This window comes from Lindgomyces ingoldianus (genome assembly GCF_010093535.1).
Source record: "Lindgomyces ingoldianus strain ATCC 200398 unplaced genomic scaffold BDR25scaffold_26, whole genome shotgun sequence".
Taxonomy (NCBI): domain Eukaryota; kingdom Fungi; phylum Ascomycota; class Dothideomycetes; order Pleosporales; family Lindgomycetaceae; genus Lindgomyces; species Lindgomyces ingoldianus.
In genome coordinates this window covers 278,879-304,502 of record NW_022985187.1, presented here as the reverse complement: position 1 = coordinate 304,502, position 25,624 = coordinate 278,879, and the positions used below count along the sequence as shown (strand labels likewise).

The following is a 25,624-nucleotide window of genomic DNA, read 5'->3' as shown; positions in this document are numbered from 1 at the left end:
CGCCACTAATTATCATCTCAGCCTTGCTGAGCATTTTCACCCCAGTCTCCCGTTAATTCATTTCGCAACCTTTCGCGCCCTTTGGCACTCCCTCCTTCGCCGTCCAGCAGAGCTTCCGTGACTTCATGTCGAATCCCACCTTCCTCCGCACTCCATCGCGCCGATCTTGACCTCCCCCAGCCTCCCCAGCAACGTCCCATGTTCAAGCCACAGATATTGCGGAGGAGTTTCTCTGTCTTCAACAAGATTCCCAAGGCCCACATAATCCGCTCCGCTGCCCGCGACGGACATGAGAGAGTGCACATCCAACGAGTGCGCTTCAAGAAGCCGTTCCTTACGCGATCGTGCGTAGGTCTTCCCCGCAGCTCTCCGCCAGACTAACTTGGGTGAGTAGGCGCTTCATAAGCACAGCAATCGCTACTGCCACCATTTACGGAGCCCTCAGATGGCTTGACGATGTGGGCTTCGAAGACGAAGACGACGATGAGGTCGAAGAGGACGAAGAGGACCGAAAGCTACGGCAGGCACGCCGACGAGCAGAATCAGAGAAGCGTGGGCAGGCTGCAGAAGCGGACCGGGAAGACTTCGAAGAAGGCGACGACGAAGACGAAGAGGATGACGAAGATGAAGACGATGACGCCCAGCCACTCATTTTCTTTCCGACCGGCTTCACGCGCGCAAAACCAAGGACATATTATCGGGGCTCAGATCCAGAGTGGCAAGAATTCATTCGCATGGCGCAGGATCGGAGTCGCATGCAGCGAATACAGCGTACGGTTTCTGGTCCGACAACTGCAAGTGGTAATTAACAACCCTATAGTCGAACTCGTAGGCATAATTCGCGACCTTGGCTCAAAAAGACGGGATTACATTCACCGTCTGGGTCGCATCGACACTCAAGCTGGCACCTGGTGGATTGAAATAAAATTTCCCGACGGTCCCCCAATCGAATTTGAGCGCCCCGGGATCGAAATCAGCGACCATCTAACCTATCGATGGACGACTCGCCCTGTAGACGAATTTCACCACCAGCGTTTAAATAACCTCCTCTTCCCTAAGTCCGTCGCCAACTCCATATATGCCGACTCGAAGAAGAAAGCAGAGAGCTCCTGGATAGAGTTCAAGAATCTCATTGGCTGGGGAAACAAAAAAACCGAGACGAAGCAAACTACCAAACCACAGCTCCTAACCCATCCTCCAACAACACCCAACAATCCAGAGCCTCAACACGCAGGCCAAAAGTCCACCCCGTCACCGCCACCAGATTCACCCTCGGATTCTCCATCCCCCCCCTCTCCGGCCAGCGAAACCCGCCCTGAATCATCTTCTCAACCGCCATCCCAGAAAGAGCCTACAGCCTCTTCAACACTCGATAATCCCGCCTATGAGCGCTTCGGTCTGGCTCTCCCCAGTCCCAAAACCCTAACTTTAGATCTATCTACCTTCCGCCAGGCGCTCCAACGGGAGTGGCAACCATATAAGATTCAACCCCCACGCGGTACCTTCATCGTCCACGGACTTGTCGAACTAATGGGTGAAAGAGCAAAAATGACTCTCGATGTGACGGCCACCTATGACCCTAGCATGGGCAAATTTACCATGTTCACCGGCCGCATACGGAGCATTACAGATTATCGACAAGACCCGAAGGGAGGTCCTTAAATAGACCTCGAATCGAGGACTAGGCAAGGTCACTTTAAACGGAGACAGGACTGTGTTAGGTATCCTAATTGCTCTCCGCACAAATTTTGTAGCTCTCTTCTCCTTCCAACTTTGTCACTGCATTGCGTTGCATTAGCGGCGCCTCAAGGACTGGGCTCGATTTCTCGGTTCTATATAGAATTGTCCGGGTGCCAAGATATTGATGATTTTAGTGTGTCATGGCGGGCAGAGTAAACCATGCGCCTGCTCTTGCTGGTCTTTGCAGTGGAATCGCTCCGGAAGCGTAATGAAAAGATACCTAGACTCTGACACTTTTAGCACTGGAAGGGAAACAATGAGATGAATTTTGAGATATAAGTCGAGGTGTGCTAACACGATGGATGGATGGATGGATGGATGGATGGATTTCAGTGATGATCAGGAACCGAGCACGTTGGCAGGTGCGCGAGCACAAGTTAAGACCTTCTCTAAAATAAGACATCCACCTCAAAGCCTGCGGCCTTCTGCGTGCCTGGGTAAATCCCTCACCGACCCTGTACGGGTTCTTTTCCTCTTTGCTCATGCCATCTTCTCAACTCTGCCAATAGGCATGCCATTTCTTTATGCCCCGCCCACACGGGGCCAGGGAGCTGTCGAAACCGTCCTCGCCGCCCCAGGTCTTTTACCGCCCAATTATCAGCGTTTGGGAGGATGTCGGTTTCGCCGGAAGAAGACGCAACCCCCGAGGCCTAGGAGGAAATGCTAGCCTATTGCAAGCCTTCGGAGTCCAAGGCTGAAATCGAAGGCTTTCTCCCACCTGACACTACACAAGGCTAGGAGGCCCCGCGCCAGATATCTTAGTATTTACAAGCCTTTCACCCTCCCATTGCCTGGTTTTGATCATGGCTCCAGGCTCTGCGGTTGCCGGGCAAACCTTCGTCTCCAAACGCCAACTTCCAGGAGTCACTGATTCGATTGGGGCATCCATTCTTTCAGTTCTCACCACCGCTATTCCCCCGGACTCTGTCTCTATAGCTATCAGTAACCCAGACTTCTTTTCATCCACTTATGCCGTAACAACTACGACAGAGACAAGAGCGTCGAGTTTTCCGTATACCTCTACCCCCACACGCACAGCTTCAGGTGTCGTATTAGCAACATCGCCTTCAGTGCCATCATCTGCTCCTTCGACTGGATCTCGCAACCCTCTTTCGACGAGTGCTAAAATTGGCATTGGAATTGGAATCTCTGCATTTGCCTGGATAGTAATTGCTATGGTCGGTTGCTTCATACTTGGTAGGAGGAAAGGGCGTAGGGATACTGTTCCAGCCCAACATATGGATCTTCCTGAGTATGTTAGACCGAGCATAGCAAACACACTAGGGATTGAGGATCAGCATCTGCACTACAGACAAGACAATTCACCCCAATACCCAGAAATTATGGCAGTGAGAGGGGCACTGGAGAGAAAGAGCGATTCCCCAGGGACCTGGCGTACCAACTACCGCATCTGGAGATGAAAGGGAGGAAAACAAAGATAGGTGGCGTAGAACGCCCTGCGACAGTTTTACGTTTTCCAAAGCCGATATGTACTTCCAGTGCACGATAACGATTTGGTGGATCTGCATACACACACACATCTGTTGTACACTCATCCGACCCCTCGCCGAACACCAACCATTGAAACCACCGAATGTAATAGTCGTCCGCCACCCAAGATGGTCTTGCACTAAAGTTGGAATTATTCCTACCTTCATTACTCCTCCTACATGCCCTACAATACTCTATCACTATAAGAGGTGGAGACTCGAGAGAAATGAAGGACGTGATCGAGAGGCAAATGTGCGATTGAATTTGGCCCACCGGGTTTTGAGCCACAAGTGGACTTTTAGTATCTCAGACCGAGGTTGTTCAATACGCAGAGATGGATCCTTCTGTGCGTCTCGCTGAGCACTACTATAGTTGATGGCTTGCCAGTTTGGGAAATAAATGCCACTTCCTTCAAGATAACGACACTACGCGCGCCCCGTTTTGGGACCCAATTAAATACATTCTTCCATTGCCTTACCACTCAGCCACCTTCTTCTCGACGTTAAACGCCACGATTCAAAGATATTTCCCAAATAAGTCCGTGCCGCGAGGCTGCATGTTTTGAAACACCACCTTGCCAAACGGCCCCAAGTCTAACGCCTTTGCCTCAAGGATTCATGGACCAAGGCTTGCAACAAGGATCTAGTGCGTGTAGAGTTTCCAGAACCACTGTTGAATTGGCCCGGTTTTGAGTGGCTTCGCTCCTGTGCCACCATAACACGACTTCATGTGCAGCAGCTGCAACTGTGCCGCACGTGCTAAGCACTGCCTTACGATTTCTAGGGTTCGTATAGAAACGAGCTCTCCGCACCTTACTATCTGGAAGCTTTTCTAGGTTCGGTCCAAAATCCCTAGCCATGAACTTCCAATTACATTTCGTGGTGTTTGGCTTTCTGTCCGCAATAATCCACATCAAAAACTGTCAAGGGGTAGACTCCAGCGAACTGAAATCAACAACAATAGATCCACGCCTTCCATCTAGTACCAAAGCTTCCTCGACAAAGAAGCTTTCCTCTACCACGGACAAGTTCCACTTCACGGACCTTCCCTCCAAATCCACCGCCGACCCCCTCGATACTACCATCCGCGCAATACTCGAGACAGCCTTACCGCCAGTGGTGGCTTCGCTTGCTCTAAGCTCTCCCAGAGAATTTGCCAGCGCTCTTAGCTTGGCCCTCTTTGAAATGTCCAGCACGCCGGCATGGTTTTCCGCCCTCCCAGATGATGTTGAGACCTATCTTATTACGGGATACGTTCCGGATGCAAAGGCTCAAGCTACACCGAAATCATCGCTCACTACTTTGAAACTAATAACTTCTTCGAACCCTTCGGCAGGAGAGTCATCTAGAAATGCCCCAAGCACTTCCACCCTAACACACTCCCCAAATCCAAACGAAACCCGCCCAGGCAGCCCGCCTACAAAACACAGTCTCACCACCGGCGCTAGAGCAGGAATAGTAATCAGCCTATGCGTCTTCTTTCTCGTCATCGCACCCACTGCAGCATTTTTGATCGTGAAGCGGAGGAAGGTAAAAGCTGAGAGTGAGCAAGCCCTGATGGATGGTATTGGGGACGAACCGGAGTATATTGGGGCTGGGGAGATGAGAAAGGAGAAGGGGAGGTGGAGATGGAGGGAACGTGGTAGACCGAGGAGTCTGGTTAGAGAACATCAGGATGTTCCTTGAGCCTTGAAGAGCCAGAAAGGGTCCGAATAGGATATAAGACATGATTCAATGATGAAAAGGTCTAGGGGTAAGCGAAGCAGAATTACACGTAAATAATTAATCTCAGGTCTACTCGACATCTAGATACTTCTTCGGGCGTAGACTCTTATCCGGTAGACCTTCCAATCGTGACCGGAAACTAGTGGTTATCATCATCATCTTGTCTCAGGTCTCCCACTAATCACCGCAAAGTACCCTCGCTTGTGTCTCTGCCTGATCATCCTCCTATGAAACGGGTATAACTCTAGTTTTGTTTTCACTCCAGAAACGAACATATGCTACACTATCCTAGGTTTTTACTCGCAGGAAGCACCTAAAGCCGTTGTGATTTCTCTGTTTCATTTTGGACTATAAAATTCTCAGGCGTGTATTCTACGGTGGAAAAGTCTTTACTAAAAGAGGTACTTGTCATGTACCTCTTCTTTCCAAGGTTCTACTCCTCTAGCTCTTGAATGTGCTTTCTCAGCACCCGCTTTAACCCCTCTTCTTCTTCAATCTCCTCAGTATTGACATGTTAGAGGAGTATATGGACCTCCCACCCTGGTCCATTTTGCCCTTCTTCTCTACGGCTCTCTACTCCAACTCCCAGAACAAGGGGCCAATGCCAATATCATCATTGACTCACCCGTCGGCTTTGGATTTAAAAGAAATCTGCGATATCTCCTAGAATTGCTTGCCTGTGGAAGCTAGCCGTGATAGTTTGGCATGCCATGTGTCAATCTCGACACATTTAGGAGTTAGAATCGAAGTGTACTTCATTATGCATCGTTCGCAATGATCACGGCCACCGACCTCCCGTCACCGATCCTTAGAACGATATGGGTCCCATCCTCTAGGCCCGGTGCAACGTTTGGCTAGCCCGTATGCTTCCCCGCGTCCCGCAAACAATCATAAGCAATTATCTTCATGGGTTTAGATTCTAAGCCCCACATGCATGCGGTAAGAATAACACATATTTGAAACCCTTGAGGGTGTGGGAACTAGACTTCGTGACCTCTCCCTCTTTCGAACTTGAACGTAACAAATTAGTCACCTTTCAGAGTGAGGCATCCTCCACGCCCGAGTGAATATAAACCAAGAATTCAACTGGCATGGAGTCTTATCCCTCCGTGAGATCACATACCATCAAATACCACCAACTCTATAAATATTATATTAACACTCTAAAATCCATTGTCAGCCCGCCCATGGCTTGACAGAATGCGAAACCGGAACAACAGCCCTACCAGTTTATCACTTCTATAAAATACTCCCCAGGCGCTAAAATGTAGCTCTTTGGTACATCCAAACATTATATAGACAAAGCCTTGTTCGGAAACAATTTATTTTTCCGTACAGATACCCAGAGTAGTAGATAATGGATATAAATATCATTTTGCAACCCGTCGTGGAGTTTTACGCAGATATCGACTTGAAGCTTGAACAGGCTAAAAGAATCACTACCATGAGTCATGGCTTTAGATTCTCCTTCTAGGGGGACAAAAGGCATGGAAAAGAATGCATGGAGTGTGCTTGACTTAGTGAGATTGAGAAGCAAGAAACCGAGCTACATCTTCGTGCATGCGGATGTTGTGGTGGCTTTAAAAACCGATCACAGATCCCCACCTAAATACTCTGATGCTTTAAGAACAAAGTACCGGGGTCCTTTGCCCAAGAGATGTAGTAGTCGATTCTAGGCAGTTAGAACTTAAATTTTGGAGGCTAAGGTGAAATCCTGAGAGAGAATGGCGTAAAATCGGCCAAGGCCTTGGATCGAAGCTCGCGATTGATTCTGGTTTTAGCAGACGTGAATAGGGAATGCGGATGTTGTTCATCAAAAAACAGTGGTGGAGAACGGGATTGTAAGCAGACATACTGAAAATAAGACGGCTTATTCTTCTAGAAGTGTTGCTTCAGCACACTTGTCCTCTGTCCGCCGTTAATTCTGCCCTTGTGACGAAGCTGCTCTCCTCGCTGAGAAGAAACTCATTAACCTTCGCAATCTCCATCGGATCCGCCTTCCTATGTAGTGTCTGATTGTGTTGAAGAGTCCTAGCATCGCCTTCCAAGAACGATTTTGACAAGTTCTAAACCGTTAGTGTGTTGAAAATGCCTCTTATCTAGTTAGCAAAAACCCCTTTCTTTACAAAATACAAAGTGAGCAAAACACTCATGGCACAACACAATTAATCCTAATTCCCTTCTCTCCGACCTCCATCGCTGCACTCCCACTCAATCACTTGGGCGAATTTACTAACGTCCGTGGCACTGGCGAGGATTCTCTAGTCTTCGTAAACAATGACCATGTCTTTCGCAGATTTCGAGAGCATTTTGAAAGGAATTTTGTTGACGAGCCAGGATATAGCTTCTGCAAAGCCGATAACAGAGGCTGCGCCAGATACAACCATACCTCTGCTAGTGAAATCGAACGGCATGTTCGAGATGTATTTAAAAGAAGGGTTGAAGGACAAGGCTAGTGAGATATTGTAGAGGCGTATGTGAGTGAATGGAGTTAACACTGCAGAAAGAAACGAGTGAGAATTTAATGAGTAATCAAAATCGAGAGAAGGAAGTAAGAGATATCTAATATTGACAGAAAATGGAAAGAATAATGGAAAGAACCGGCATAGAAGTGGGGATGCGGGTGACCGACATCGAACGGAGAGCCCCGCTAGGTCGGGTGCGGAGTTGAGCGAAGTAGTAGGATAAATACAACATGTTATTACATAGTGCGGAACATGGCTAGGAAGATTCTATCCATTAAAACCTCTTGCCAGAATCGGAGAGAGTGCCGATAGGATGCAAACTCCTAGGTTGCCCAGTCGTGTTCTACGCTGAGGCGAAAGGATGCAGTACCTTTGAGGAAACTAATCTAGCATCCTTCTTTACGTTTCCCGAAACGATCTCCTCGTGCTGTGGATCCAGTGAGCTGTATATAGGAATTTTCCAGAGCACTGCGCATACTTTGGTCGTGCATCGAAGGCCTAAACAATCCAAACCATCCAGAGAAACACCCCAAACACAAATCCCCAGACCTGGAGTCCAGAAACAAACGCTGCGGTTCCAGTTTTAGCAGATGTTGATGCCGAAAATGTAGCAGTCGCAGTTATTGTTGGGGTCGACAGAGAGATTGTAGTCACGGGAAACCCAACAGTCGGTAAAGTCTTCGCCACCGGCCCGGTCGTCGACGCAGAGTACGAAGTAGACGAATTTTGATGCGGTGCTACCGATACCGTAGCGACTCCAAGGACTGACTTAATCAACACACTTGAATTCCCGTGATATGAGCTATTTGTATTGAGAGATCGGAAGCCCATTCCATAGAATTGGTAGACGTGGTCCCTGTAGACGTTAGCACGTTGGCCTCTGCCAGGAATGACGAAGAGAGAAGACATACCCGTTCCACCAACCCTGTCTTGCACCTCCTATGACGCACTTCTCGATAATATATGCTGTTGAATCCCAGCACTCCTGCTTTTCAACACCGTAATCTGTGGAGCTACGATATCCATATGCCTCGGTGGCATTGGTCATCCCAACAGATATCTCGCACCAATTAGGGAGGCCTACAATAGCCACATCGGATTCTGATATACCTTCTGGTGCTGAACAAGTCCCGTTACAAATCATAGCCCTTATGCGATAAAGGAGTTCGGCCGGACTGATGGCGCCGTCTTGGGCGAGAACACCCTTTGGAAGTTTTGGTAGTTCGACATCTGCACAACCAGGTGATTCGATGGGATATGCACTTTGGGTGATGAGGCTCGGCTGGTTTCGTGGGGATAGAACTGGAGTTGCTGAAGTTGTGATGGTTTCTTTTGAGTTGTAAGATTTTGGCGAAGGCGCCTCTCTTGAGTTCGAAGAGCACGCTCGTTGGGGAGTTGCCCTAAACATCCACACTACGCTATCCGCTAACGTAATATCCCATGGCTCGTTTGGAGCGAGTGTGAAAGTGTGCGAGGAATTCCAAGCCGTTTCAATCAAATAGCCTACCTCACTATCCAGTCCGATACTGTTATTCAGTATTATCCTTTCCGTGAAAGAGGCATCTGACGGTGGTTCAAGGAACCATTTTGAATCACCCCGAGTTCCATAATTTGTGACGAGTAATACTGCAACACCGGTTTCTGGGTCAGGACCAGCAATCCAAACTTGGTGCTGATAGCCCGCTGTTTCTCCTGCTTTCCCTCGTAACGGCCACATAGGATATTTGGCAGTGAAATGGGTCATCTCGTTTATGAGAGCATCACTCAGGAGTGATGACCCGAAATCGTCGAGTTGTGTGAGATCAGATCCGAGCAATAGACTGGCTCCGGCGCCCACCCAGTGTGCCATCACAGATTTTCGTTGCTGGTCGTCTAGACCAGTGAGCGCCTCAGCGTTCCCAACATAGAGATTATCTAAATCAGGATATGCTGTGAGCGGAACGTTCACGCCTTTTTGTTTTTGCTCCAGAATGTACTCCCTGTACATCTCAATGGTGCGTTGCACCGTAGCCCACTTGACGAGGGTCGACTCATGGGCGTTATTAACATCCTGATCTATGCGTATAGCATCCGCACTGCACGCCCTTGGTTAGGTTCTGTGACTATTATAGCCAGGATGTAGATTGGCTCACCTTGACTTGTAAATGCCATATGCCCATTCAATCCTCCAATCTAGCTTCCAAGAGATCTCGAGGAAGATATCGCGACCACTTTGTTGGATGGCCCGATCATAGCAAGCAACAGAGCCGCTCGAGTTCACCGGTAAAGTACCTCCATCCGGGCTTCCAGGTGTGATATAGTCGAGCTTAATATAGTCCACTCCCCTAGTGAACGTTGTTAGTGTGTGTCCGGATTATGGGGGCGACATCCATAGAGAAGCTACATGGAATGGAACTTACCAGCTTGCCCAAAGATTGACATTTGAATTACAATACTCCTGTGCTCCAGGTGCGTCCCAATCTACATTCAATCTGCAGTTGAAGCCAGGGTTCTGATCACCTGTTGCGGCGATTTCGCTAAACTTGATGTTGGTACCTTTGATGGTCTTTTCTTTATCTGCTTCAAAGAAGCCTGGCTAAGGCCAATTAGTACAAATTTTAACACTAAGATAGCTAGCATAGGCTCCACTCACATTGATGTAGATTCCAACTTTCAACCCCCTGTCATGTAAGTGCTTAGCTAGAGCTGGAATGTCGAAGAGAGAAGAATCGTATATCGTACGACCGAAATCATCTCCGTTGCAGCCCACACTCCAACCAGAGTCGAGAGAGCAATACGTGTACCCCAGGTGACTGATACCTTTGAGGTTTTCGCACTGAGATATGACATTATCTTGGTTAAGGATCAGTTTTTGGTCATCTTCCAGACTCTGCAGCCCAAAACTATTCCATCCTCGTGGAGGAGCGGCGAATCCATGTGGTGTTGTTTGGTAGTGAAGAACATCAACAGATAGGGTAATTGTAACCAAGAATGGGAGAATGAAGAAATACAGTAGAGAACAGCGGTAGGGACCCATTATGACATTCCGATTCAAGGATATGAGGCGAGTTGCAGTTTAGCTCAGAGAGATACCCAAATGCACCTTTAAAAAAACTTGGAAGATAAGAGCTCGAATAATTGCCTGCAGAAGTTTAGAGCGCCTCAGCCTCGTTGATCCTTTGCTTTTTTTTTTTTTTGGAAATTGTGAGCTGACGCTGCCTTTCAGTCATTGCGCTCAGTTTGATACAAACTGATAAATGATCGGACATGCTTCTTGCTTTCTACACAGGGAGTCCGTATAAACATCGCAGTTAAGCAGCAGGTACCACATTGGTCAGCTTTCGTTGATGAGTGTGGACTACTTTTCGAATCCTAGTCTATTCTTGAAAGTTCTCGCGAAGTTTATGTCTGTGCAGTTTACCTGGTCTCACATTAAAACAAGGTCTCGGCCAGTGTAGAGTTATGGCATCTGAGGATCTTAGTGCGGGTAGGGCCCAAAAGTTTAATCAGTCTGACTGCTAAATTTGTAGCGTAGAGGGGGCGTTCTTCCGAGGCTGCTGACATTTTTTTCTACTTCAGGCGTCGATGGACGTAAAAGTTGCCAATTCCGCTGGTGGAACATGGCATCCAAAAGCACTCGCAATCCTTTGCAGGCCAACTTTGCTCTGTAATGCTGCATCATACGGACATGTTTGATGTTTGTTTCCATTAGAGATCCCTGTTCCATCAGCGGCGCCCCTGGTAGGAAATGGGATGTGGGGGCCATTGGAGGATGAGCCTCAACTCTCCGAACTTGATCGAAACTAGGTCCAATAGAGTTGCGAAGGCAAAGGGACCCACCTATTACTTTCAGATGCGTGCACAAAGGATCGGCGGCGTTTGCGGAAGAGGCAAATGATAAAAATTTTCTATGATTAGTGCAGTGTGAGGTTTCAGGCAATTAATGGCCTGCTCTGGTCGCACATGTACCTCCAAGTCTTCGAGGAAGCCATGAACAATTTGATCAGCAATTGGGCTGATGACAATGGGTTCATGGGCCCCAGATTGGAGCTTCATGTTGCACAGTTCCAAGGCTCTAACAAAGTCAACGCACTGGATCGAAAGCAATTGCTCACACCGCGCTGCAGTCGAAACAAGAAGTAGTTTGAATCTCGCCTTGTCAGGTTCGCCATGATTTCAGCCTGGTGTTGGGTTTGTCTTGTCTATTGTGGATCCATTCGCACGGCTTCTGCGGCTTCGTTTAAACCCTCGCAAGTGGAAAGGTCGGGCAGTGTTACGGCACCATTCGTAAGAAGGCAATACCATGGTTGTAAGTCGGGATACGAGCGTTTTTCTTCTAGCTAAGCTAACTCTAAAAGCGTTTCTGATCAACAAGACTCTTTACATAGACGGAGGAGAGTACACTTGGGTGAACGGAACTGGTATAGCATCGTCAATTTTGTCAGTATTCTATTCATTCTTCGACGGTTCACTAACTGATCGGTATTTGCAGAGATCAAACACTTGCAATTGACCTCAGCGTTTCTTTCTCTACGCAGTCCGCAGAACATATAGTGATACCTGCAGTTATTGAGAAGGGGCTATGCCCAAACCTCAACCGGGTCAACTTTTGGTGCGATGAGCAACACGGCGTGGTTTACGCGTACGGCGGCGAGATTAGCGAGCTTGTGCAATGGGACGGACCTTTGACGGTGCCTCTGGAAAGTCTGTGGAAATTCACCCTGCTTGATCCTGGCCCTGGTGGGCACTGGGACAAAGTTGAAGTGAATAGTCCGGTATGGCGAAGTTTAACCCGTCCTGCAGGCGGTTCGGCGGCCTTTGGAAGAGGTGAGGGTTACTATCTAGGCGGATATGCGAACAGAAGAACAAGCCAGTCTACGAACACAGGCAGCAATGTGCCTACTCCTGGGATGCAAGCAATGAACTTCACAAGCGGTCAATTCTACAACGATACAGCACTAGGTTATTCTAAAACAGGTACTCACGAATTCGGTGGTATGATTCATGTGCCTAATTGGGGAGGACGAGGCTTGGTGGTCGCCATAGGCGGCCAAACTTCCCCTTCTCTAGAAACTTTCGATGACGGAAGCTTATACCAGGACATGGCCAATATTACCCTCTTCGACCCAGCCCAACGCCGATGGTTTAGCCAAACAGCATCCGGTAGACCAGAAGATATTCCAACCCAACGCGACCGATTCTGCGTTGTGGGAGCTTCGGCACCTAGTAGTTCGACTTTCGAGATTTTTGTATACGGAGGGTACACCAACACAGCATCGCGGTCTATGAACTATGATGAAGTCTTCGTCCTCTCGTTGCCTGCATTCCGTTGGTTCAAAGCCAATTACACATCGTCAGAAGCTCGTATTCGGCATACGTGCCACGCTGTTGGAAGGCAGATGATCAGCATTGGGGGAGTCAACTCATCCGACGCGAGCACAAACAGTGATCCAGACCCCTTCACTCAAGGCCTAAAGGTGTTCGATATGACTGCGTTGCAGTGGACGAACAAGTGGGACGCAGCGATCCCGAGCTATGATACTCCAAGCATCGTGCAGGCCTCCTATTCCAGTGGCAACCGCTACCCAAAGGCATGGGACGACTCCGGGTTGAAAGACGTCTTTTTAGCAACATTTAGTCCTGCGCCAAGCTCGACGACGGGGGCGGCTGCAGCGTTGCCTCAGTCCCACACTGGGGTCATTGCAGGCGCAATCATCGGAGGTATTGCAAGCTTGGCAATGGTAGGGGCTGCGCTCTTCTATGGAGTATTGCACAAGCGCCGACATGAAGCTAGGCTTAGGGTTGACCCAGTCGAGCTCCCTCCTGAGCATAGGGCAGAACTATCGGGAGAAGGCCCAAGCATAGTGGAATCGCCGCCAGGAAAGAAGGAGTCTGTTGAGATTCAAGGACACATAGACGCAAGGGAGAGACAAAGCCTTGGTGCTGCGGTACAACCTTTTGAAGTCAGTTGAGGATGTGGTAACGGTCTAGCTTTATCGACAAACTCCAACAATATTGAACGTCTGGACTTTCTAGGTAACAGAAAATTGGAAGAAAGACTGTCAGGAAATGGCTCGACAACGACATCAGAACCCGGGATGAATTTGTAGAGGATTTCGCAGTGGAATTTGATGAAGGGCATGATACGGAAACTTTGAAGAATTGTTCCGAATAAAGTTAAGAGCCGTAGGACTTGATGAGTATAAGACTCAGAGAGCTTGGAAGCCAGTGAGGGAGACGCGTCAAAATGAGGTCTGCATGTCTGCCAAGAGTTGGCGCGTGTGTTAACCTTCAGGAGTTTGTGCACACCAACCTAGACACTTCTGATCAGTTGTCCCCTGGGTTCCTTGCTGCCCTCTTTGCACACCTCAACAACGTTTCTATAAGATCAGGCAACGATCAAAAGATATTGAGCTTTATCTTCTGAGATTTTCAGCAAGCCACCTTGACCAATCACTAGTATCCTCAAGATCTCTGGTCAATTCACTTGAGATTGCTTTCTCTGTTCAGAAATAAATATTGCTACCTCTTATTGCGGAAATATTCCAGTACACTCACCGCCGTATTGAATACTATAAGTATTAAGCTATTTCGTTCCACCTAGTTAGAACGGAAAACTTTCATTTGCTCAAGGTTACAGTTCTTCTCACTATATGCCATACACCTCCCCCTAAATCACCGTCGTTTTACTCAACCCTCATCCCAGTCAGCTCTAGCTAATTCCCGTACATCCTCTCCTCTCCGTGTACCCTACGCACTAAGACTGACGGCATGATATCGCATTCTTAGAGTCTAAAAGGTCAAGGGACTCGAGGTACTTCCTTCACTGTACGATAACTCCGATTACTAAATGATATGTCCTCCCAGGTCTGGGACTGAAAACAGGTCGCGCGAGACCACGTGTTCGGACTATGTATCAAAAATTGCCCCCCAGGGGTCTTGTATGCTAGAGTGTTGTAATAAACAAAGCTTCCAACAGGGCGTACTACGGTCCGTACAAAGTGAACCGTGTGACGGTCACGTGTTCAGTACGAATGTACCCAGTTCGTGGGCCGCACCGTATGTCTAATGATGCCCTAGGTACGTTACGTAGTGCAGACTGTATTGCCATTTTAGAAGGGCTCTGGCAAGCAGTAGGTCTCGGGGAGCGTTTAGGGGGGTTTCTAGCACTCTATTTAGCTAGTAAATTTGTGAGGACTGTAAAATCTCTTTCTAAGTGTTTTTATCTATCTATCTGCCTATTATTAACTATACTCTATTGTGGAGTTACCTATCCATGCGCTTTGCTGCCTCACAGGCCTCGTCTAGTTAACTAAATCCCTCTGTTGTCTCGTCTTTTAGGTGGCAGAAGTTAAGAGCCCTATACACCGCGCCTCCTGCCATATCCTGCGGTATTACGCTGTCTGTAGCCAAAGACTAATCGCAGCGAGGTAAGGTAATCTGCCTCTACCTCTGCCGTTAGTGCTATAAGTAGGGCTCTTAAAGCGCTACAAAGGTAGTAATCTGCAAGCTTTTAGACCTTTCTGCTTGTGTTGCTAAGGGAATTAGTTATCTAATAGTTTTATAGACCTTAATCCTTCTTCTTTTGAGACTTATAATCTTAGATGTTTTAACTAGAGTGCAGCGTACTTTGATTGAATTGTACTACTCGTTCTGATCACGTGAGCCATAATGGTTACAATGAGTAAACCTACCACTCATCCTCTATACTGTACGAACGTACACAAAATCTCACCTTTATAGGCATTAAAATCGCCTAATCGTACAGTACTACGCCTTGTTGGAAGCGCCGGTAATAAGTGCAAGGTGCAAGAAAGCAATTTCTGCTCTGAAATTATCACTGGCCCACCGCTTGTCAGTTCTGGTCCGCACCAAGTAATAAAGTCACAAGCGACAGGAACATAGGCACGAATCGGCGAGACTAAGGGTGTAAGCTGAAAAGTCTCCTTGTTATTCAGTGAGGCGACCCTCGATTGAGCAAATTCACCACACGTTTGGAATTAAACCAAAGGAAACTTTCTCATGTTTCCACTCCTGTTCTTTGCGTATCTGAAATTGGAACTGGGGATGCCCTTCCAGTGTCTTCAGATGGGTCTAGAGCCGGGCAACGGTTGATTAAGCACTTCCTAGACGTCTGGAATAAGATCCAAGAGGACCTGGAAAAAGTCCTCATACCCCTCTTTCTTCTGGAATAGAATTCACGCATTCGGACTCTAATCACTCTAGACGTACCTGGAGTTAGGGAATCGTCAATAAACTCCTTCCTTCAAGGTCTAGAATAATTTCTCAGGAGCGCTAGACTATATCTTTGGAACTCTACCCGCTTTTCCTTTATCGCAAAGTTATTATACGTCAAGAACAAAAGGTTGGCGCCAAGTTACAGAGTGTAAGTCTAGAAAAATGTAACAGTAAAAAGCGTCATGTATTTTCTCTCGCTCGGGACTAGAATGCACCAGATTCCAGAGTATCTCCATGTCTTGCTTGTCTCCACCCTCAAATTCTGAATGCTAACGCACATGCCTACACAAGAATTGAATTGAACTAATTTAAGAGCATGTCCTTCCCAAAAAGGGGTAATAATTTTGAACAATTTCTCCATAAATTAGACCTTAGGCTTGGTATAAAAACCAAAACCTTTCTACACAAGGCTTGAAAAAAGACCTATCTAGGAGCCCCATGCCTTCGCAGACCAGACAAAGGCCTAAAAATGGATCACTTTGTCATGTCTAGACTCCGAACTAAAACTCTACTCCCACGCTTTTGATGTCTCAACCTAGACTGGAGGCTTTAAAAATAGCTTTCCTTTCCAGTATGCCTGCCAACTTGTCGCGTTCATTAACATTATGTGAAGCAAAAATCTTCTAGCTCTGAATTATGTTGGACATCTCTCACTTCTTCTCCTCTAGCAAGAAATAAGGTCGTCCTTGGTTATGTTGTTCTGAGTCTAGAGACTTGAAAGAAGCTTAGGTAAGTAATTCTTTCCACCCTTCTTTTCTTAGACAGTCATGCTAACCATGTTAAGAACTGAATGGAGATCATCCAGACTAGAACTAGAGATACCGCTAATCTAGTAAGGATCTAAATTTAGGCTACGAGTTAAAGAAGATAGTCTTAAACTGAATAACACGAGCAGGTATGAGCCTTCCTTTTCGGAAGCTTGGATGAGGAAAATTTAGCAATAACAAAGGAAGAATAGCGATATAGACGAACAAATCTCCCGTGCCGCCGACAATGTTCATACGGAGCACCGCGTCGGTCAGTTGCAAAGTCAGGTTTGACATTCGGAAGACAGACGCCGACATACCGATTCCGGCTTGGCGACACCTTAAAACTGTAAACAGTAACAAAGGGGCAAACTGTAGCCCACTAACAACAGAACACAGCATTATAATATTGCATTAAAACACCTAGAATATAGTAATAGACCTAGTAAAATATATTTATTTGCCTTAAAAATCTAGAATATTTGCAAAAGTGGTGGAAAGTTTTATAGGCTAATTAGACATTAATCTGGCGCTTTTTTAAACTAATAAGAGAAAAGACTTGGCAAGATGTACAGTGAATAATAGAGATGAAATGGAGAGGTAGCTAAGCCTGTGTTAAAAACAATCTGTCGTGGTTACCTGACCCCTGAGTGGCTAATGGCGTGACATCGGGTATAATCCGTCCACGCTCTTCAGCCTCTGTAGCTCTGTTTCCGACCCTAAGGATTACTCTCGCTCTACCCCTATCCTGCTCGATAGCTCTCACACAATCACAGTGATTATATATTACACTCTATTAAGTACTTTAAAGAATCTTAGTCATAGTTATATTGTAGAATTTTAAGGATTTTTTATTAACTTTTAGGCTTAATACTTTAGAATGTGTGCACACATCTTCAAAGTATAGTCACACACCATTAAAAGTGAAGAAATTCGCTCAAAAACCTTAACCCCTACAACGTTGCGAACTGAAGGAACATTTCACTTTCGGAGGTGGAGTGCGAATGCAAATTAGAGGTGTGTGAATATGTTGGACCTTACTATTACCATCACAGCTTCATGAACAAAAAACTATTTTAGAAACATTATTTAGAGAATTTACGATGAGAAAACCTAGGACTACTACCCCCGATTACGGTCTTCCCAGTGCTCCCCCCTGGAACTCTACACAATCTTCAACTTCTCAAACTGCGCAATACTCTTCTCGAAATTGCCGCCCTCAAGCTCCGCCGCGCGCAACTTCGCCTGCTCCATCTCTTTGACAGCCTCGCTGACCTTCGCTTCCCAACTCTCGTCCATGATCCTGCGCTGCTTCTCGACCGTTTCGTTCGCCTTCTTGAGTCGGACCTTCGCTTTCGCGATCTCCTTGTCGATGTCAATTCGGCCCTTGACGTCGAGGTACACAGTTGCTGATGTGCCGACGGTGTAGACGGCGGAGCCGGTGGGTGAGGGGGAGGAGGGGGCGAGGAGAATGAGTGAGCTGATGGCCTTGCCGCTGAGGGAGAGGATCGAGTGGCGGGAGGTCGGTGCTTGGAGGATGGAATGGGTGGTGTCGTCTAGTGCGTGTATGAAGGATTGTGCCGAGTCTTTGATAGCGTACTCGGCCATGAGAGAGCGGAGGCCTTTTGAGACACTGACGAGCAACTCGTACTCCTTCTCGGCCCCTTGATCGTGGAAGGCCTTGAGGGTGGCGAATTCCGGGAAGTTGGCGACGGTGATGGACGGGGTCTTGTCGTCTTGACGGCGAGGAATGCGCTGGAAGAGCTCCTCGGTTAAGAAGGGCATGAAAGGGTGGAGTAAGAGGAGACCACCTTCGAGTGCAGTGTAGAGAGTTTGTTTTGTGCCCTCCTTCTGTTCAACGCTGCCGTCTTCTAGGATCGCTTTCGAGTTCTCAATGAAGACATCGCAGAGGTTGTTCAAGAAGTACTTGTAGCCAACATAAGTGGCTAAAGAAAAATCCCTCGCCGTCAGATGCTCGTTGATCTCTTTCGATGCTGTTGCTAATTTGTGCAATATCCACCGCTCAGGCAAGGTCTCTTTGCCCGTCTTTTGAACCGTGCTACTCGGTGTGAATTCGCCTAACCTCCCGAGGACGTATTTGGTCGCTTGGTAGATTTTGTTGCAGAATCTGCGATAGCCGTGGATGACGCTGACATCAAACGAAATATCCCCACCTCCAGTGGTGTATCCGCAGAGAGCCATGCGCAGCGCGTCGGCGCCACACTCGGGAATTCCCTGCGGGAACGCAGTGTTCTGATACTTTTCGGCAGTCTTAAGCTCTTTGGGATCGAGGTTGCCAATGCGCAGCTTATCCTTCAGTTCCTGAAGGCTGATACCTGTCATGATATCGATGGGATCAACAACGTTGCCAAGAGACTTGCTCATCTTGCGGCCTTCAGAATCACGGATCAAGGAGTGACAGTACACTTCCTTAAACGGGATCTTGCCTGTTAACTTCAAGCTAAGAAAGATCATCCGGGCAACCCAGAAGGGTAAAATATCCCAGCCAGTCTCTAGAACGGAGGTAGGGAAAAGTTCTTTCAAATCAGTCGTTTCCTTTGGCCACCCGAGAGTACTGAAAGGCCACAGCCCTGAGCTGAACCAAGTGTCAAGAACATCCTCATCCCGCTCCAGGGTGAATTTTTTCCCTTTAAACTTATCTTCAGCCTTCTTTGTAGCCTCTTCTAAAGTACGTCCGGAAACCCAAAGTTCGTTGTCGGAAGAATCGTTGTCCCCGCCCTCGATCTTGACAAAGTAAGCTGGGATTTGATGACCCCACCATAGTTGTCTAGATAGGCACCAGTCATTGATGTTTTCCATCCAGTGGTAGTATACGCGCTCAGAGGTTTCCGGCCGTATTTTGATCTCGCCGTCCTTGACAACTTGAATGGCGGGCTTGCTCAGCTCCTTCATTCTCATCCACCATTGAGGCTTCTGGAGGGGTTCGATAACGTCCTTAGACTTATTGCACAGAGGAACTTTCATCGCGTTATCTTCTTTCTTAACGAAGAGCCCCAGTTCAGTCAGTTTGCCAACAACAGAGTATCGTGCATCGAAGCGCTTTTGGCCTTGAAAGGGACCGGCATTGTGATTTAGGTAACCATCATCCGTTAGAATATTGATAAACTCGAGGTTGTGGCGTTGTCCGATGGCGAAATCGTTAGGGTCGTGAGCAGGTGTAATCTTGAGGGCACCAGTACCAAATGCTGGGTCAACATAGTTGTCGGCGATGATAGGTAGAAGCCTGTCTAGGAAGGGATGTTTCGCCTTAGCGCCAGTCTCGATGAGATGCTTGTATCGATCATCATTGGGGTGGACAGCGATCGCAGTATCACCGAGCATCGTTTCCGGTCGGGTTGTTGCCACGGTGATGTACTCCCCGTCCTTGCCGTCAATGGGGTATTTGAAAGATGTGAGAATACCGAACTCGACCTTGCGCTCATAGCCAGGAACATCGAGTAGAGTGCGGCCGGGAATTTCCTTGTTGTCGACTTCAAGATTTGACAAGGCAGTGTTCAACTGCGTACACCAATTAACCAACCGGTTCGACCGATAGATAAGTCCTTCCTCATGTAACCGAACGAAGGTCTCTGTGACAGCGACCGACAGATTCTCATCCATGGTAAAGGCCTCCCTCGTCCAGTCGAACGATCCGCCCATGCGCTTCAACACAGAGACAATCCAGTCGTGATGATCGTTCTTCCACTCCATGACTGTCTCCAAGAATTTCGGTCGACCAAGATCATGTCGGGTCTTCTTCTGACGGCGCCAAAGCATATTCTCTACAACGGATTGGGTGGAGATACCGGCATGATCGCAACCAGGGAGGTAAAGGGTCTGATAGCCTTGCATACGATGCCATCGGATAAGGACGTCCTGGAGCGCAGTGGCGAGGGCGTGGCCACAGTGAAGTTTTCCAGTGACATTGGGCGGGGGAATGGGTATTGTGAAGCTGCCCTTCTTCTTGGCGAGTTCGCTGCGATGCTCAACATTGTACTCGGGTTTGTAGAAGCCTTCTTTATCCCACCAGTCGTTCCAAGCAGACTCGACGACCTTGGGGACGTATGCCTTGGTGAAGGGGCTGTCGTCTAGCGGGGTAAGGATCTTTTTCTCGCCTTTCTTGGTTTCCTCAACGTATTCACGGAGCTGCTCCTCGTCGGCCTTCTTCTTTTTCTCTTTCTTCTCACTACCCTTGCCAGAGGCCTTGTCGTCGCCTACTGCAGCTTGCGCTGCCTTTTTCGCCTTGAATCTGGCATCCTTTTCTGCCTTCTTCCGCTCCTTTTCAAGCTCTTTCTCGGTCTTGGCCTTCTTCCTTACGCCCTTCTCGCCGCCATCGTGGCCCGGCGCATTTTGGCCTGTGGCATCAGTGTTGGCGGGGTCGAGGGCGGATTTGGTGTTGGGTTCGGTTTTCTGGCCCTGGAGAGATTGAAATGTTATATATGAATCCCAAGACAAGTGAGGTGGAAGCATTAATAGTGATTGAACATACGGTAACGTCATGTGATACCGCATTCAGTGCCATATTGCTGGAATAAGGGCAGTCCTGCTGCAGTGCTCACTAGTGTGGTGGTTGCCCGCGCAAACGTGCCTTCGGAGTCGCAATCAATGCTCGCAATTGCGTGCGGTAAAAGTATCTAGAGGAGTTGTAGAAGTGCAGCCGTTGCATCCTGCGCTGCAGAAAAAAAGTCAAGAGTCATATGTGCAGTAGAGAGCGCGGAGGTAGCACTCAGTTGGGCAGCATATGCACAGTCAAAATGTGAGTCGCAGCCCTTGGCGAAAAGATGACTCCAAGGCCCGTTGTGCTGCACCTCAACACCAAATCCAACAATCATGATGTCCATGCACCGGCTTTTAGGCCTGTAGGATATTATGAGAATCCGTGGGACCTACTGTGTTATCAAGGGAAAGGAGTGTGCATCTATTGTGTGCAAAAATCGGTAGATTTCCTTGGCGACACGTCGTTTTCACATACAAATTAACTACTTTTGTGAAATTAACAATGCTAAGTTAGTTTTCTAGCTGTAAGTTGTTAACTAAATTAAAGCTGTAAATGTACGCTTAAGGACCTATACTAACAGAATTTTAGTGTTGTAGGACTTTGGTTTTAAGCCTACACCGTCCCTAGAGCACTAAACGCGCAACGCGTACTTCTAATCTCTTGGAAGTTAGTAATTAGTTGTTGCAGCCTGAATAGACGTAGACGCGTTAACACATATTACTTTTACTAGTAGGTTAGCCTTATAAAGATATTACAGTGCAGTGGGGGGAGGGGGAGGGTTCCTCTTAGGCAGAGGTGTACTGAATTAAGCAGTCTGAAACTTTATCGCAGCTTTATCGCAGCTTTGTAATTCTAACACAAAGCTTAGTTACCTGAAATAGGCGTTAAGATTTTCACCACGTAGGGACGTTACATACACTTAACCTATGACCAAAACCAAGACACCTGCACCAATCCGTTGTCCAAATGCGCCCAGCTACCAGACGAGAACAAAACACCACTCTAATCTGCGCACATCATACTAACGAGATGCATAACTAGTGCTCAATCCTCCCGCTTACGTAATCTTCAATTTTTCAAACTGCTGAATGCTCATCTCCCAATTCCCAGCGTCCACCTCCGCAGCCTTCAACTTCTCTCTCTCAGTTTCCTTAACAGCCGCACTGACCTTCTCCTCAAAGTCCTCTCCCGCAAGAATCTTCTTCTGCTTCTCCACCATTTCACCCGCCTTCTTCAACCTCTCTTTTGCTTTCGCAATCTCTTTATCGATATCCACACGCCCCTTGATGTCTAAGAAGGCAGTTGCAGAAGCACCGACAGTGTACACAGCGCAACCGGTAGGGGCGGGATCCGAGGGCGAGAGGATGGAGATGTTTGAGATAGTTTTGCCGGCTAGGGCGCGGATGGAGGGGAGGGAGGTTGCGGAAGTGAGCGCAACGTGGGTGGAGTCGTTGAGGGGTTGGATGAATGTGGTAGCTGATTCCTTGATCGCGTATTCGGAGGTTAGGGAGCGTAGAGCTTTGGAGCATCCTACAAGTAGTTCGTCTGCGAATATCAGCATTTCTTCCTTGTAGAAGGATAGCGGTTGAATTGAACTTACATTCCGCCTCGGCAGCCTCGTCATCGAATTCCCTAATATACTGTGGATATGAAGCTACGGTAATGGACCGCGTCTCATCGCCTTCCCTCCTTGGAAGTCGCTGCCAGAGCTCTTCAGTCAAGAACGGCATGAAAGGATGAATCATTAGGAGACCACCTTCAATAGCCGTGTAGAGCGTCTGCTTAGCGCTCTCCTTCTCCCCCTCGCTTCCCTTCGAATCGAAGATTGCCTTGGAGTTTTCAATGTAAGTGTCGCACAAGAACTCGTAAAAGTACCGGTACGCCACTTGCGTTGAGGTTGAGAACTCTCGCTGCTCGAGGCGCTCATTGATGAGCTTTGACGCTGTGGAAAGCTTGTGCAGAATCCAGCGCTCAGGGAGTGATTCTTTGCCGGTCTTCGTGATTGTAGCGCGAGGAGTGAACTCTCCAAGTCGACCGAGCACATATTTTGTCGCCTGGTAGATCTTGTTGCAAAAGCGACGGTAGCCATGAATAACAGATACGTCGAACGAGATATCTCCACCTCCGGTAGTATATCCGACGAGCGCCATACGAAGAGCATCGGCTCCACACTCTGGGATACCTTGGGGGAAAGATGACTTTTGGTACCTCTCCGCCGCCTTGAGTTCTTTGGGATCCAGGTTCCCAACAAGTAGCTTTTCATTGAGTTGCTGCAACGTAATGCCCTCCATGATATCGACAGGATCAATGACATTTCCGAGGGACTTGCTCATCTTTCGGCCTTCGCTGTCACGAATGAGGGAGTGGCAGTAGACCTCCGAGAAGGGGATCTTTCCAGTCAGATGAAGCGAAAACATGATCATCCTGGCCACCCAGAAGAACAAGATATCCCAACCAGTCTCGAGGAAAGATGTAGGGAAAAGGGTCTCCATGTCGAGTGTCTTTTTCGGCCAACCAAGGGAACTGAAAGGCCACAGACCGGAGCTAAACCAGGTATCAAGGACATCTTCGTCTCGCTCAAGGGTGAACTTCTTGCCTTGGAACTTGGCCTCTGCCTTATTTTGTGCTTCCTCTTCGGTTCGTCCAGTCACCCACAGCTCATTGTCGGATCGGTCACCGGATTCTCCCTCAATGTTCACGAAATACGCGGGAATCTGGTGGCCCCACCAGAGCTGACGTGACAAACACCAATCATTGACTGAATCCACCAATTAGCAAGTGTACTTACTCACAACAAAAAAGCGAGAGCACTTACTGTGCTCCATCCAGTGGTAGTAGATCTTCTCCATAGGCGCGGGAGAGATGGTGACCTTTCCACTACGCACAACCTCGATCGCAGGCTCAGCCAAACCCTTCATCTTCATCCACCACTGAGGCTTCATGAGCGGTTCAATTACGTCCTTGCTCTTATTGCAAAGAGGCACTTTCATTGGATTGTCCACCTTCTTAACGAACAGACCCAGCTTTGTGAGCTCCTCCGTGACGGCGTATCGAGTGTCAAAGCGCTTCTGACCTTCGAACTTGCCAGTGTTCTTATTCATAGTACCATCGTCGTTTAGGATGTTGATGAATTCGAGGTTGTGTCGAGTGGCGATAGCATAATCGTTGGGGTCATGGGCAGGTGTGATCTTCACGGCACCAGTACCGAACTCCGGATCCACATAGTCGTCCCCAACGATGGGTAGCAGGCGGTCTATAAAAGGGTGTTTGCCCTTCTTTCCGAGGAGATGTTTGTATCTCTCGTCATTGGGGTGGACGGCGATGGCTGTATCACCAAGCATCGTCTCCGGACGCGTTGTTGCAACCTCGATGAACTCGTCCGTTCCATCAATGGGATAGTTGAAATGTGTGATGACACCGAACTCGACCTTTCGCTCATATCCTGGCACATCCAGCAGCGTTCGGCCACTCAACTCTTTGTTGTCGACCTCGAGATTCGACAAAGCAGTGTTCAGCCGCGTACACCAGTTGACAAGACGATTTGATCTATAGATGAGACCCTCCTCATGCATGCGCACAAAAGTCTCGGTGACGGCAGCGGAAAGGTTCTTGTCCATGGTGAAGGCTTCTCTAGTCCAGTCAAAACTTCCACCCATTCGCTTCAACACCCTGTTGATATTGTCATGATATTCTTTCTTCCACGCCATCGTGATCTCGAGGAACTTCGGTCGGCCGAGGTCATGTCTAGTCTTCTTCTCTCGCCGCCATAACATGTTTTCCACAACGCTCTGTGTCGAGATACCAGCGTGATCGCATCCTGGGAGATAGAGTGTTGTGAAGCCTCTCATCCTGTGCCATCGAACGAGGACGTCTTGCAAAGCCGTTGCCAAGGCGTGACCACTGGATCAAGTTAGAATAGGGATTACGAACGCAAGGCAAATGCCTACCAATGAAGCTTTCCGGTGATATTAGGAGGCGGAATTGGGAGAATGAAACTCCCTGCCTCCTTCACCTTGCCATCCTTGAGTTCTGGCAAGAAGAAGCCCTCCTTCTCCCACCACGCAGCCCAAGCGCTCTCGACGACCTTTGGGATATACGCCTTGTTGAACGGGTCATCCAAGCTCTTGAGAACCTTCTTTTGCCCCGGCTCTGTCTCGTTAACATACTCTGGCAGCACCTCCTTCTCCTCCTTCTTCTTCTCCTTGCCTCCGGCCTTTGCACCCTCTTTTCCGGCCGGACCAGCAGCAGCCTGCGCCGCCTTCTTCGCCTTGAACTTCGCGTCCTTTTCCGCTTTTTTCCGCTCTTTCTCAAGCTCCTTCTCTGTTTTCACTTTCTTTGGTACATCCTTACCGTCGCCGTCTCGGCCCGGCGCAGATTGTCCTGTAGTCTCGGCACTAGCGTTCTCTAGGATGTCCTTTTTGCTGTCGTCGCCGACGCTGGGCGGGGCAGCAGTCACAGGGCCAGTCTTTTCGCCTGGAATGTTGTGGGAAGCGGCATTGAGCGCCATGGTGGTCGTGTAATGGTTACAGTAAAACGGTGGGCGGGATCGCGATGGGTTTCGGTGCAATTGGACTGTAGGGTAGAGGAAGCACCGCGGCAAATGAATGCAACGTTGCTGAGGGTATCTGAGGGGGCTTTGTTTGAGAGTGAGAGAGCGCAGAGGGGGTACTCGGCGGGGCAGCATAAATATCCAAATTTGACCTGTGAGTCGAAAATCAGTTTGCAGATTGGTCTTGGCGCTGG

At 48.3% G+C, this 25,624-nt stretch overlaps 8 protein-coding genes across 8 annotated transcripts; 5 read left to right on the top strand and 3 right to left on the bottom strand.

Moving 5' to 3' along the window:
* Positions 1 to 198: 198 nt before the first annotated feature.
* BDR25DRAFT_326858 (uncharacterized protein) lies at positions 199 to 1,662 on the top strand (the record flags this gene model as incomplete). The annotated part of the gene is made up of 3 exons (XM_033692305.1): positions 199 to 344; positions 395 to 771; positions 821 to 1,662. 3 exons carry the CDS (start codon positions 199 to 201, stop codon positions 1,660 to 1,662), a joined length of 1,365 nt encoding a protein of 454 aa, XP_033544911.1.
* An 881-nt stretch (positions 1,663 to 2,543) lies between these two features.
* Positions 2,544 to 3,161, top strand: BDR25DRAFT_316214 (uncharacterized protein; the record flags this gene model as incomplete). The annotated part of the gene is made up of 1 exon (XM_033691586.1): positions 2,544 to 3,161. The coding sequence occupies one exon, from the start codon at positions 2,544 to 2,546 to the stop codon at positions 3,159 to 3,161; it is 618 nt and encodes a 205-aa protein (XP_033544910.1).
* A 464-nt stretch (positions 3,162 to 3,625) lies between these two features.
* BDR25DRAFT_57316 (uncharacterized protein) lies at positions 3,626 to 5,100 on the top strand. The gene has a single exon (XM_033698762.1). The coding sequence runs from the start codon at positions 4,089 to 4,091 to the stop codon at positions 4,914 to 4,916; it is 828 nt and encodes a 275-aa protein (XP_033544909.1). The 5' UTR covers positions 3,626 to 4,088; the 3' UTR covers positions 4,917 to 5,100.
* A 3,923-nt stretch (positions 5,101 to 9,023) lies between these two features.
* On the bottom strand, positions 9,024 to 10,436 carry BDR25DRAFT_232294 (family 27 glycoside hydrolase; the record flags this gene model as incomplete). Its single annotated transcript, XM_033685403.1, has 4 exons — positions 9,024 to 9,495; positions 9,553 to 9,744; positions 9,820 to 9,995; positions 10,053 to 10,436. Coding segments are annotated over 4 exons (1,224 nt in total), but the record flags the coding sequence as incomplete, so codon positions are not given.
* A 1,654-nt stretch (positions 10,437 to 12,090) lies between these two features.
* Positions 12,091 to 13,371, top strand: BDR25DRAFT_233001 (uncharacterized protein; the record flags this gene model as incomplete). The annotated part of the gene is made up of 1 exon (XM_033685427.1): positions 12,091 to 13,371. A coding segment is annotated over one exon (1,281 nt), but the record flags the coding sequence as incomplete, so codon positions are not given.
* Positions 13,372 to 15,070: 1,699 nt separating this feature from the next.
* Positions 15,071 to 15,903, top strand: BDR25DRAFT_357822 (uncharacterized protein; the record flags this gene model as incomplete). Its single annotated transcript, XM_033695855.1, has 6 exons — positions 15,071 to 15,110; positions 15,168 to 15,263; positions 15,362 to 15,564; positions 15,595 to 15,647; positions 15,690 to 15,785; positions 15,846 to 15,903. The coding sequence occupies 6 exons, from the start codon at positions 15,071 to 15,073 to the stop codon at positions 15,901 to 15,903; spliced, it is 546 nt and encodes a 181-aa protein (XP_033544906.1).
* Positions 15,904 to 16,064: 161 nt separating this feature from the next.
* On the bottom strand, positions 16,065 to 21,049 carry BDR25DRAFT_357821 (uncharacterized protein; the record flags this gene model as incomplete). Its single annotated transcript, XM_033695854.1, has 11 exons — positions 16,065 to 16,100; positions 16,179 to 16,221; positions 16,292 to 16,350; positions 16,401 to 16,443; positions 16,493 to 16,765; positions 17,028 to 17,144; positions 17,276 to 17,351; positions 17,486 to 17,522; positions 17,554 to 20,799; positions 20,837 to 20,909; positions 20,943 to 21,049. 11 exons carry the CDS (start codon positions 21,047 to 21,049, stop codon positions 16,065 to 16,067), a joined length of 4,110 nt encoding a protein of 1,369 aa, XP_033544905.1.
* Positions 21,050 to 21,796: 747 nt separating this feature from the next.
* BDR25DRAFT_290612 (uncharacterized protein) lies at positions 21,797 to 25,556 on the bottom strand. Its single transcript, XM_033688529.1, has 4 exons — positions 24,829 to 25,556; positions 23,697 to 24,781; positions 22,482 to 23,639; positions 21,797 to 22,426 (listed from the first exon to the last, which is right to left on the bottom strand). The coding sequence occupies exons 1-4, from the start codon at positions 25,386 to 25,388 to the stop codon at positions 21,939 to 21,941; spliced, it is 3,291 nt and encodes a 1,096-aa protein (XP_033544904.1). The 5' UTR covers positions 25,389 to 25,556; the 3' UTR covers positions 21,797 to 21,938.
* Between the last annotated feature and the right edge of the window lie 68 nt (positions 25,557 to 25,624).